The sequence below is a fragment of the Ursus arctos genome, unplaced genomic scaffold (genome assembly GCF_023065955.2).
Source record: "Ursus arctos isolate Adak ecotype North America unplaced genomic scaffold, UrsArc2.0 scaffold_33, whole genome shotgun sequence".
NCBI lineage: Eukaryota > Metazoa > Chordata > Mammalia > Carnivora > Ursidae > Ursus > Ursus arctos.
The window spans coordinates 19,170,374-19,182,980 of record NW_026623019.1 but is presented as its reverse complement, the minus strand read 5'-3'; the positions used below and the strand labels follow the sequence as shown (position 1 = coordinate 19,182,980).

The following is a 12,607-nucleotide window of genomic DNA, read 5'->3' as shown; positions in this document are numbered from 1 at the left end:
GGGCTCAAATTTGCTTAATGTAATAATCTCAAAAATCATCAAGGCACTTGGTTCAGGTTAAGTAAGTAATTCTAACAGCTTTTCAATACTGGTTATTACTACTCTTAAGGTACTGCAGTGTTTAAATTGCTTTCTTTGAAAACATGAAACATAAATATGCAGAAAACCCTTCTTCTTACTAACCCAAGGGGTCGACTCCTGGTGGTTTTCCCGGCACAGGCCTCAATCCGGGAGTGGAATTACTGCCCGGGGTGGGTGCATCGGTTCGTGGAGTAGGGGTATTGGACTTCGAAACAGGAGTAGTAGATTTTTCATTCTAACGAGAGACAGAAGAGAACAGAGTGGCAATCAGAACACAGTCTTAATGATGTTAAACGTTTAAAAAGGCAAGTCAAAAGGAAAAGAGAAACAAATGGAAAAAATTCTTCAGATTGGGCCTTTATTTTCATAATTAAAAAGAACAAACCAACAAACAGAAAGAGTTCCCTGAGACCACAAAACCAATGTTCAGGAGGATATAAACTGAAGCAGAATTTGGCGTAAATGATTTCCAGGAAACTGGGTCTGAGTCAGACAGAGGCTGACAAATCATGACGTCCTGTGACCAAACGCTTGCTGGTTGCTTTAGGGCTGCTTGAGCTGAGCTCCTGGGGGACTGTTCGTGTCACATGAGGCTTCCTGGTTAACGGGTCCCCTTAGAACAGATCCACGCCCCCGTCGTCACAGAGATCCGTATAGAGGAGTTGCCAATACTAGAAGGCCAGAAGGCCAAGCGAGAACAACAGAGAAAAACTTAATGCAGCCCGTGCCAGACACATCCCCCTAATGTGCAGACAAACAGAGGAACTTTCTTTCCTTCAGCTGTGAATTCAGAAGGTTATATGAAAACCGAGTCTTTTTTTTTTTTAATGTTATGTTACAAGGAAATAACTGGCGAGGAAAAAGGAAGACATACACACAAAAATGCAATTAACCACAGAGCCACAGAAGAAGGGGGTATGGGGAGATTATCCTGACTTGCAAGCAGTTTCATTTTTGCATTTGTGATTTGTGGTGTGAGTCAAGGTAGACTTTTGTAAATGACAGATTACTTCTTCGATAGGAAGGCAAAATTATTGCAGTCATATATAGCTTGGTAATTCAAACAAAACTAGCAACAAAATCACATCCCAGCCGAAAACTAAATTTACCATAAACCGTAGGTGACAAAACCATCTCTGTAAGCCCAGTGTGTATTTCTTCATCTTTGCTGAGACACGTTTCACTCAATTTCCCCATATCCCTCCCCTATCCTTGCAAAAAGAGTCATAAAACAAACATTTATCACCAGGAAGTCAGTAAACCCATTCTGGTCCCAAAGTACTTTTGCCAATTAAACTTGAATACTGAACGTATACATATATTTGGAAATAAGAGCCCTATAGAAAAATGTGAAAAAATACCAAATTTACAAAATAATCAAAGCCAATCAACTTGAAACAGGCAAGGCTAAGAAAGACGATGAAGAACAGCTTACAAGGCTAAGTTCTTTGGATTTGGAGGAAGGAGTGCTGCTGGAGGACGCGATAGAGGCTGGACTGATGGGGGCATCTTTCTTGAGCAGGCGCGTCTTGTCCAGGCCATTCTCTCTTGGGGAGTGTGCCGGGCTCCCTCGAGGGGAAGATGGATCCTGCGAAGGAACATCAAGGGCGTTGGTACAGCACAGCACATTTACAACGCTAGAGTACTTGAGTGTGGATGTTTCTAGCGGAAAGCATGGAAAAGTGCAAAATGTTCTGTAATCGATAATAAAAGATGCACTAAACTGCTAAAGAAAATATTTGGTATCGAGGTCAAAGAAAATACAATATTTACAGCACACGTTGACTCGTGAACGACATGGGATGGATATGCGTGGGTCCACTTATATGCGGATTTTTTAAAAAAAATACACTACAGAACTATAAACTGTATTTTCTCTTATGATCGTCTTAACATTTTCTTTCCTCTAGCCGTCTTTATTGTAAGAATACAGTATGCAACACATGTAACATACAAACCACGTGTTCATCGACTGTTTATGTTATCGTAGGTTATTCATAGTTAAGTTTCTGGGGAGTGGAACCTTCTATGCGGCAGCATAACCTGCAGACTTGCTGAATCACTCTATTGTACGCCTGAAACTAAGGTAACATTGTGTGTCAACCACACTTAAGTTTAAAAAGGCGGGGGGAGTTACATGCATATTTTCAACTTCGTGGGAGCTTGGTGCCCCTAAAACACCGCTCCGCTACCTGCCTTATTCAAGGAGTTGTACTTACTCAAAACAAAAATCAAAACGCTGCAAATCTACAGGTCACCTGTCAATGAGATTTGCAGGCTGACCACATATGTCTGCTGTGCATTTATGGTGATAGCAAAACACACTTGTCCTCTTATAGAAAAGACGAGCAATAAAGCAAGGATCAATAATACGTAAAATCAGTAACACATAAATTTTTCAGGTAAATAAAAAGTGGGTCCCTTTGGAAACAAAGCACACATTTTGAATACTGTCTGGCCACTAGTCATTGTAAGAGCAGGAAGCTGAATGAGCCAGAAAACATACCTCATTGGAAACGTCAACCACCAAGTTGTCATCACTCTTCTCACCATCGCTATCCTGCATTGACAATTGACAAGCATTACTTCCTCCCCCAGTGCACGTAACACGCACAAAGGCCACAAACACACACACACACACTCTCACACGCGCACGTAACATGCACAAAGGCCAGATTCACCCTAGATAAGTTCAGACTAATTCCTCACATCTTATAAAAATGAACTGCGCCCAACAGTGCTAAACGCTTTACAATGTACTGTGCTCTTTAATCCTCACGATGATGTTACAAGGTAGGTAAGATGATGATCCCCTTTTACCGTTTAAAAAACTGAAGCTTATGGCTTGCCTGTTACTCCAGAGCATCTGGTGGAAGCTGGCATGTTCGGGCTAAATCCAGCCTACGGTTGGGTGTGATTTATCTCTCAGTTTTAAAAAACTGGGTTAAGTAGTCCCCGTGTTAAAATCGGGAGGTTTCACACAAAAATCCACACTTTCTGCTTTTTCTGAGGCCTGCAGTCCAGCAGGGCACCCTCCCAGGAAGCGGAGCGGGGGCTGCCTGCATCCACCCCGGTCCCATCCAGCTTGCTCCCTTCACTCTGTGACCGGAAGGGTTCGTCACTGAAGGAAAATGAGCTTCAACCCAGGCTAGGGACACATCTGGATGCCTCTGCAAGCTATACTCCACAAAATTCGCTTTATGCCTTAGCACGAATTCATTTTCGACATTTTAACAGGTTTTCTATGATTTTACATTTTTCCTTAACATTTCTAGTTGACCACAGAAAATGCAACCACCTTGAAATACACAGAGGGAAGCAAACAGATCCCTAGAAATGGTATTATGGGACTCCCTGGCCATCTTCTATCAGAGCCAGACAAAGCATCCTGCTCCGACTCGCACACGCGCGCGCTGACCTGCACACTCAGAGGACTTCAGCTAGCCAACGGAGACACAGCTGTAAATGCGATCACTATTTTTTTTTTCTCCCAGTAGATGTTTTTTCCTCCTATGTTCTAATTTTGGTTGGTAATCGTCAAAGGGTAAAATGGCTGCTGATAAAAAGCAGAGTAAACTGGCTTCCCCCAAAGCAGAGGTGGATGAACCTACATAACGAGCTGCAATTTCCTTTTCTTCAGTTTTCTGCTTTTTGCTATCAGAGGAGTAGTCTGTGGAGTTCCTGTGCTTCTCGGCACCTCGGAAACTGGCTGACGGGGATACTGAAGAGCTCTGGAATTAGAAAAGCAAGCAGGGTTGAGAAATGACCATCCACTTAACCGTGAGTGTTCCAGGCTTACTGTCCTTTTTGTTCGTCAGTGCACACCTGCATAACTGTGAGCAGGAGACGGGAGAGAGGGAGGAGGTAAAGGAAGAGGGCAACAGAGGAGGAGACAGAAAAACCAAAGAAAAACCGGGGAAAGGGACTGAGGGGAAAAAAGGAACAAACAGGAAAGAAAAAATGGAGACAGGACCAGAGAGGGAGCCAAGGAATAAAAAAGGAGGCAAGGAACAGCAAATTCAGAAGACAGAATGGGTCTGGTCCCGCAGAGATGTAGATTACACTGGTGAAGCAGCTTCAGAGGTGAGAAAGGAAGAGGAGTGAAAAGAAAATGGAAGGAAGGAAAAGGCAAGCCCCACCCCCCTCTGGCCCCAAGTTTGCCGGCTGATGGGAAGCCAGTAACCTAAGCCTATACAGAGACAGTGAGTATGTCAGAGTCCATCTCGAGAAAAACCAGTAACTCTTCAAAGAGAAAGGGAAGACAGGTACTCTTCGGTAATTTAAGCAACCAAAAAATGGTGATCATGTGACACAAAGGTCCTATTTAAGGAATTTGCTAAGTCCCTTGTTTTAAAGGCACAGAAGATTCAGAGTGGCAAATAAAAATAACAAAAACAAAACACCTGCAAAAATTCACTTTATTCCTTTCTGACTTCTACCATTTTCACGAGCCTGCTCCTTTTTGTCTCTGGAAACCCTGGAACCCCCATTAGGACCAGACAAATGGAAAGATAGTCCCTCCCTCTTGGATCACAGTCAGGAGCAACCCATACAGGCTCAGACAATGTCTGGCATCTCTGCTCTTGCAAAGGGCTCCCAACTGGAGGAGGCCTACATGCCGAAGATACACAGTGAAGCACAGAGAATGCATCTGACTGCCAGTGAGGCCGGGTGGTTACTACTGGGCACACTCAGACAGTATGAGAGCTTAAGATCATTTACGAGGAAGTGAAGAAAGTGTCAATGAAAACTGAAGCAACCTTATGGAACTGGCTAGTGACTCAGTTCAGGACAGACCAAACAGGAGCCAGCTCAACGTTAAGGTGAGGTGTGAGAGAGGGAGCACGGCTGACCTGTGGAGGACGGGTCAGAGAGGCCAGAAAAGCCAAGGCCTCAGCAGGGCACCCGTGCAGGGCTTAGTGCTAAATTAACCCAGGCTGGCAATGGAAAGAACGCTTGGAGATGAGAAAACAAGTTCTAGGTAGAACAAAGAATCACCACCAGGATATCTCTGCCTTGCATCTAATCAATTCAGGACACTGTTCCGTAAAGCTCGTCCTCATTGGTAACTTCATTCTTCTCATATAAAACTAACCCCTTGTACTTTTTTTTCTTTATCTAAAGTCTGATGGTAATAATTAACATTTATGAAGATAAACAACATTTACAAGGGCTTTTAAATTAACTACGGGAGGCAGTGTGATATCCAGAACTTTTGCCTCTATATCCCATTTCATTTCCACTGAACTTTAATGCCACATTTCCTTTTGTGGCTAAACTTTTGAAGCCTGTTGTTAGAGGAAAACCAATGAACTGTTTTTTCCCCAATGCCTGGGTCAGTATCGCTACCAAGACATTACCCCCTAGTGGTCGGCTATAGTGATGGCAACTCCACCACCGTCTCCAAAGGCAGGAAGGAGGGGGTAGGAGTTTGGTGTCAGGGGAAGATGGGAAGGACAAGTGAGTGGGTTCCCAATGATAGGGCTGGGTACCTCTAAATCCTTCCTCCTGTACCATTCTCTCTCAGAGTCTTCAATGAATACTCTAGACTGGAGACACCGAACCCTGAAACTATCCCTACTCATTCACCCTTAAGCTTAATAGCAGAAAAGATAGCAGACGTCGTTCAGTAAGCCGAAGACCAAGGCAAAACACTAGAAGCCAAACAATGTTTAAAACCGGAGAGCTTCTTCATGTATCTCCGTTGAGATCCAATCCTCATTCCCAAGCCCTAAGACTTGGTTCAATGCTTCTGCTTTGCTTTCACGCCGTCACCAGGTTTTTGTGACTATTACTCCATCGAAATCATGCTTGCAAACATCATCTGTGAGCCGCGACCTACCATATTTGATGTCGGAACCCCATATCTAGTTTCCGCCCCCTCCAGTCTCCGTCACAATTCTGGAGTACATATATCCCAAACAGAGATTTGACCACTTCTCATTCTTCCTTAAAAACAACCAACTGTTTCCCCACTGTCCTTAGGGGAAAAAAAATGCCAAATATTTCTGCCTGTGGCCGTTTCCAAAGCCCTTCACCCAGGGCCCTGGCCTGAGAGCTCAGCACTATGAGCTTCTTGTTGCCCAGTGCTCTGTGCGTTTTCATTGTATCTGTAGCCTTTTTTCCCTGGCTTATGAGAATGCCCATTTCCCCTCAGTATCTTTTTTGTTGAAATCCGTATTCTTAAGGACCAGCTCTAATGTCACCTTTTAAAGCTCGCTCAGACGCTGTCAGGCAGAATTAATCACTCAATTCTTCTTTGTTCTCTTAACACTTTGTTCACCCCATGAGTAGAGCACTCGCAATCAATACGTGGCTATTTGTTTACAAGGCCACTTCCCACTCCAGGCTGTGGGTTACCTGGGTGGGGGCCCTCGGCACAGTGAGCCGCAGAGAACTGCCCGGAAATGTTTCTGAACATAAATGTGCAAAAAGCATCCCTTTTGCGCTCCTCAATCTTAACCTAAAATTCATATGATACATTCCCTTTTAGAAGACCACTAGGCTGAACGGTTTACACAAGAAACCATTCATTACAGTAAGATCGGAGTAGTGCCGCCCCTGGGGATTAGCAGCACAACAGTCGTGTCTCTTCGCCTCTACTCCTCTACCTACTTCCACATGCCTTCTTCCTACTCATTTGCTATTGTACAAAAAGAAGAAAAAAACTGTATGTGTGTGATTAACAACAGTCTGAGGCTTTTGATTCTGAGATACTCTACTGAGTTATTTCCACTTTGTCCAAAAGGAAAAATTGATTTTTAAACAATTATAAAATACTTTCTTAAAAGTTAACACTAAATGGTAACGCTTATTTATTTAGATCTTTATGCTTATTTATTGATACACATGTACAAACAGCTTTACTATTCTTAACTGGCTGTTTCTGGCTCTGTGGGTAGTATTTTATTTGTGAAATTTTACTGCAGAACAGAGTCATATGTTGGAGTTTCCTGGTAGAATGATAAAGTAGTTAATTATCACTAGCATTTAAAGGTTAAGCTACACAATGAGCACGGGGCAATCAGCAATGTTCTAATAACATAATTGCTCTGGAATCAAATTGGACTTGGCACAGACTCTCATCATGAATCTTACAAGTCCACCATTCTGCCACTGGAAGGCCACTTGGATTTTTGCTGAGCATGTGAACCGGAGGAATTAAGTAAATACTTTTAAAGACGAAGTCCGGTTTTACTAAAAAATATTTTTATTTCTCTATCATTATTTTAAAAGCTTACCTAGGTTAGGTATTTCTCTAGCTTGCTACACAGGAAACTTAACTGGAGCTGCATCATGACTCTATAAATCTACAAACTGAGAAACATTTTCTCATTACAGTCTGATGATGTGACTATATCGGCAAATTGGTTAAGAACGGAGGGTCATAGCAATCAGAAGCAGTGGCCAGTCAGGACGAGGCAGAAGGCCTTAAATAAGAATGCTTACTACAAAGCTCTGTTACTTTTAAAAATGAAACACTTATATTACTGGGATAGTAAAAAGAACGAAATAGATGTTTAATCAAAAAGAAGGGGGGCAAACAAGGACAAACTAGGGGAAAAATACTAAAAATTTGTTAGTAAGTCTTGTTATATGGAAATCCCAATTGCTTTGAAAGCAAAAGATAAGCTTTTAAAAGAGTTACTCCTAACATTACAAATCAGATTTCATCTCCAAATGAGAAAATGCTAGAGCCTGGTTTGAAACCCAACCAAGACTTTACTAAGGTTACTGACCAAGTCAGATGGAAAACGGACACCTTCAGCAACTGAAATGAACGGCCCCGCCCTTTCACCTTTACTCCTCTGCCACCGCAAGATCAAAGATGACCATGTATGACCAAGAGTTCTATAAAGTACACCCCCCCAAAAAAAAAAACCCAAGAGGTAGTGTTGTTACACTTAGCTTGTGTTAATAACAGGTAGCACACATTTTACTAGCAGGCAACAGCATCTGTCTGGAGTCAGACAGCCTGTCTGGATTTGAGTCTAGAGTTTTCCACTTAATAGCTGTGTAGCCTTGGGGATATTGCTCAGTCTCAGTCTCTGTAGTCTGGGACTAGAACCCCCGCCCACTCCCTCCCTGGGCGGCTTTGAGGACCAGGTGAAAGAATCTCCACGAAGTAGCAGGAGGCGCAGGCCCAGACAGACCGTCGAACCGCTCTGCGACGGCAGCTCCGCGCTGGGGCTCCGCCGCGTGCTATTTACTACAGAGCTAGTGTGCAGCTTCTATTTTAAGCCTCACATAAGGACTATTCTCGGCATCTGTGTAGCACTACCCCTCAGCACAGATATACAGATGGTCCATAATGATAGGGTTTCAATAGGCTGCTATTAACCAAAACACATCTCCTTTCAACACAATAAGGTTTTGGTTCAATACGGCAGGCAGGACTATAAATACCACCTCCATATCGGACTTTCTAATTTGATTTCAAATGCGCATCAAGCTAATTCCGCTTGCCGTTCGCAGAAGTTCATATGTCCCTGCCCACTTACAAGATCCCAACCGGAAGGAACGGTTGGACAACCACGATCAAAAACTCTACAAAACTCACGTGTTATGGTTTGTCTGTTCTTCAGCTACAGCCTTCCAACACCCCATCTACTCGGTACCAAAGGGTAAGTCCATTTTCAAACAGATAAAGGGGATAATGACAGGGCAAGAGGTACCACGATAATCTGCCTAGGGTTTTGCCCTCCCCTTACAACTGTTGCCCAGGCCTACTTTACTCAAATCCAGCCCAGTTGAGAAGGTAAATCATACTGCTAGTCGAACTATAGTTCATTCAGTACAGGAATTAGTTTGGGTCAGGGACAATTCAGAGGGAGTTGGTTAATGGCAGCAGGGGAGGGCAGGATGGAGAAGGCGGGCTCAAGAGGCCTGTTGACCCTTCCCTGATGCTGTAACTAAAGTCCTCAAGCATCATTTCCTCTGTAACAACAGCAGCAGCAAACAGATGACTAAAACAGAAATGAGTACTGTTGGCTCTCTTGAATTCAGAAAGGCCAACATACTGCCCGAGACCAGCAGGGACTTGGCCCACTCCCCCTCCTGAGCAGAAGAGCCTTCAGTAGGAGGAGTCTGACAATCATGAGTCACCCTGGGTCAATATGTTCACTAGTCCTCAAAGCATTTCGGAGTTATGAAATACTTTCAACAAGTTCTGAAGTAAAAGTAATACCCTCAATAAACCTATATATACCAAACAAACACAGTACCATACCCCCGTGCATTTCTGATTGAGGTTTTATTGTACGGTATTACACAAAATCTTTGTATTTCTATTCATACAGTTCTTTGAAATAAAACATTTTAATATTTACTATCCCACCTACTAAAAAAATAACCAGCAGAGATGGAGAAAATAATCTTCAGTTGGGAGAAATTAAAAAATAAAAATAATTTGGCTAAAATATACACATCTTACGTACTGACTCATAACACATGCAAATTTATGTAAATTAGCTTAAAATTTATAGCATGCTCGTGGTGAAAAACCTGAATATGGTAGGGCTCTAAGCCAGTCACTGGTGTCAGTTTACTGCTCATTATGGTAAGACTTTTTTAAAATAACCTGCTTGATTAAGGAAGTCATTAAAAACACAATCTGTATATAACCCTCACAGAACTTGCTTTTTCCAAATTAACATAAATCAAAATTCACCTTCAAAAATGACCGGGACTTTCTGAAGACCTGCCCTTGTTAAAATATAGTCTCCATATAATGAATCTGTTCTTAATAAATGTTTCACCTTCTACAATACGTCACGAACAACACATTCTTTAAAATGTTCTATTGGTGTCTTTGTCTTTCTGCTTCTCTCCTGGTAAGAGATACTTGGGGCAAAATATATTTCTCGGGCAGATAATCAGAACAAGAGCAACTGACAGAGGAATGATTAAGAAGAGAGGCAGTGTCCACAATGGTTCTGGTATGGGTACGAGGGTCAGACAGCCTGGGTTCCAAAGGAGGCTGTACCACCAGCTGTGTGACCTTGGACAAGTAATGAACTTCTCTAAGCTTCCAGTCCCCCAGTGGGCAAAACGAGGCCAACCAGAGTACCTGCTTAGAAGGCTGCCGCCAAGATGGAGGAGAGCGCATGTTGGGAACACAGTAGCTAGCATCACAAAGAGCTACGACTCCTATGCTACTGTGAGACCATCACACAATCTCAGTCTACTTATGGGCTCTTTGAGCAAGTTAACTACTGAATACCCACCAAAGTACAGAAATACAAAGATGAATGAAATCTACACCTTGCCCTCCAGAAGGCTCCACGAGTTAAAAATACTTAGAATACAAAAGTCCTACATATTTTTTGCTTCATGCAGTAAACTATACAGCGCTTCAATATTTAGTCATTCACGTTTTGCTTCCATGGCCTCAGCATTATGTATTACTTGGTCAGGATAAAATGCTATAATAATTTATAAGGTATCAATAAAATTGATTTTAAATTAGAACATTATCTTAATGTCCTCCTGGGGTTTCTTGACTGTTATTTCCTCTTCCTGGAATAAAGCTGTTGGCTCCACCCCAGAAATTTCATTAAATACAGTTACTTTAGCTGGCGAGCTGAGCTGCTGGAACCCTTTGCTTTGACACCAAAGATACACGTTTGATCCTTGTGTAGGCACCTTAGCTTCCCTCTCTTGGTGGCCAACTGTCTGCTCTTGGTCTGAACTGCAGGTCACGTGAACAAGCAACTGGGAGAACGAGAAGGGACAAGTATATCCCCTTACCACTGATGGAGAAGAGAGCCCACAGACAGTGCATAAAAGTCCCATCTCTTAACCCAGCTAATCACCCCAAAACCACTGCATGCCCTTCGATCCAATGGACCTCCTCAAAGTTCACAAGACCTAACGTTCCTACATGCACTTGGTCTCCACCAAGAATCCCCTTCCCTCATTAACAGAGACTCTATATATCTTGTATGCACTTTTATAAAAGTATAGTCACATGCACCTGCCACCTCCTCCTGGGATTTTTTTTTTTTTGTAGAGCACCCATAATATATATACTAGATCATTCATTCACCTACCGCCTTATAATCAGTGTTACTAAGTCTCACCGACAAATACGACAAACACGATGCTGTACATGAGGTTGACTGCCCTAAAACAAAAAGGGAGGACGGGCAAAAATTTCCTTCCTTAATTTTCTGGGAAGGTGAACTGACTTTAGACCTACACTTGCACTGTGTTCTGTTCTTGAATCAAAATATCAACATACTTCTAACAGCTGCTTTGAAAGAAGCTGAAGTAGAGTAGCTGCTCAGAAAAAATAAGTGACTCAGCTTGAAGACTTGGCAAGCTCTATCTTAATGGACCAGAATCCTCATTTTAGTAACTATTAAAATTTATTGGAAAAGAAAGTCTTTCATGTTGCTATTTTTTCCAGTAAACTGTTTTAATCTATTTGAAAGGCTAAACATTTTTTTTCTTCCAAAGAGTGTTAACTCCACAGAGCCTCATATATATTCTTATGTATTATGTATGCAAATACACTCTACAATATCGAGGGTAATTCAGCAGGAACACAGAAAGGCAACAACAGTATATCAATTTAAAGGGAGGCTGCCTAACAGTTTTGAGATGGCTAATAAGAAACTTCAGGTCTTCTTCATACCACCTCAATATGGCAAAAAACAGCTGGACAATTTGGCCTTAAGGTCCTTCATTAAAACACTAGTTTGTATTCTGGAACAGAACTGACAAACAGAAATAGAACATGAGCCACGGATATATTTTAAAGATTTCTAGTAGCCAGATTTTAAAAAATTGAAAAGAAACGGTAATATTAATTTTAGTCATATATTTATTTATTTATAAGCCACGGTACCTAAAAATACCACATCAACATATAATCAATATCAAAATTATCAGTGACACATTTTACGTGATTTTTTTTTTTTTTTTTCGTATCAGGTCTTTAAAATCTGGCGTGTGTTTCACATTTGCAGCACACCTTGATCTGGCCTGGTCACACTTCCAGGGCTCAGAAGCCACATGTGGCTTGTGGCTACTATACTGGATGACCCAGGCCTCAAAGATCCTAAAGGCACCACAGGCATGACGCCCCTTAATACAAGCATCTGGCACTTTACAGAAGTACAGGCCTGACCTGGCTGCTGCCTACTTTCTCCAATCTGAGTTCAAAGTCTCTTCGTCAGAATGCTGGACAGCCCATACTCTCTTTCATCCCCCGGTGTGGGCTTCTGCCAAGAACTCTTTCCCAGCCTCTGAGTAGCTAGCATTTTTCACCTTTCATGTCTCAGCTGAAATGCCACTTTCTCAGAAAGGTCTTGTCGGTGACATTATCCAAGATCTCGCCCGGAAATCTCTATCATAACCCCTTATTTACTTCCTTCCTAGCATTTGTATCACAGCCATTATTCTGATTATTTTCTTGTCTCTTCTACTTGACTAGAAGGTCTGCAAAGGCAGAGACCACCCACTTGGTTTGGTGCCCCAGTTAATGGCTGCTGGACAAATGAGTGAATACAAACCTTGATCT

The 12,607-nt window shown here is 42.3% G+C and overlaps 1 protein-coding gene across 6 annotated transcripts in view; it reads right to left on the bottom strand.

Annotated features, from left to right (window-relative positions):
• Window positions 1-12,607, bottom strand: part of LOC113269823 (transducin-like enhancer protein 4) — a 139,585-nt gene that overhangs the window by 17,722 nt on the left and 109,256 nt on the right. For all 6 annotated transcript variants that reach the window (XM_026518793.4, XM_044391092.3, XM_026518794.4 and 3 more), the window contains 4 exons: window positions 3,693-3,812; window positions 2,588-2,641; window positions 1,517-1,669; window positions 184-316 (listed from right to left, as the gene is read on the bottom strand). In XM_026518793.4, the coding sequence (XP_026374578.1) occupies window positions 184-316; window positions 1,517-1,669; window positions 2,588-2,641; window positions 3,693-3,812 (460 nt within the window). The remainder of the gene's footprint in view (window positions 1-183; window positions 317-1,516; window positions 1,670-2,587; window positions 2,642-3,692; window positions 3,813-12,607) is intronic.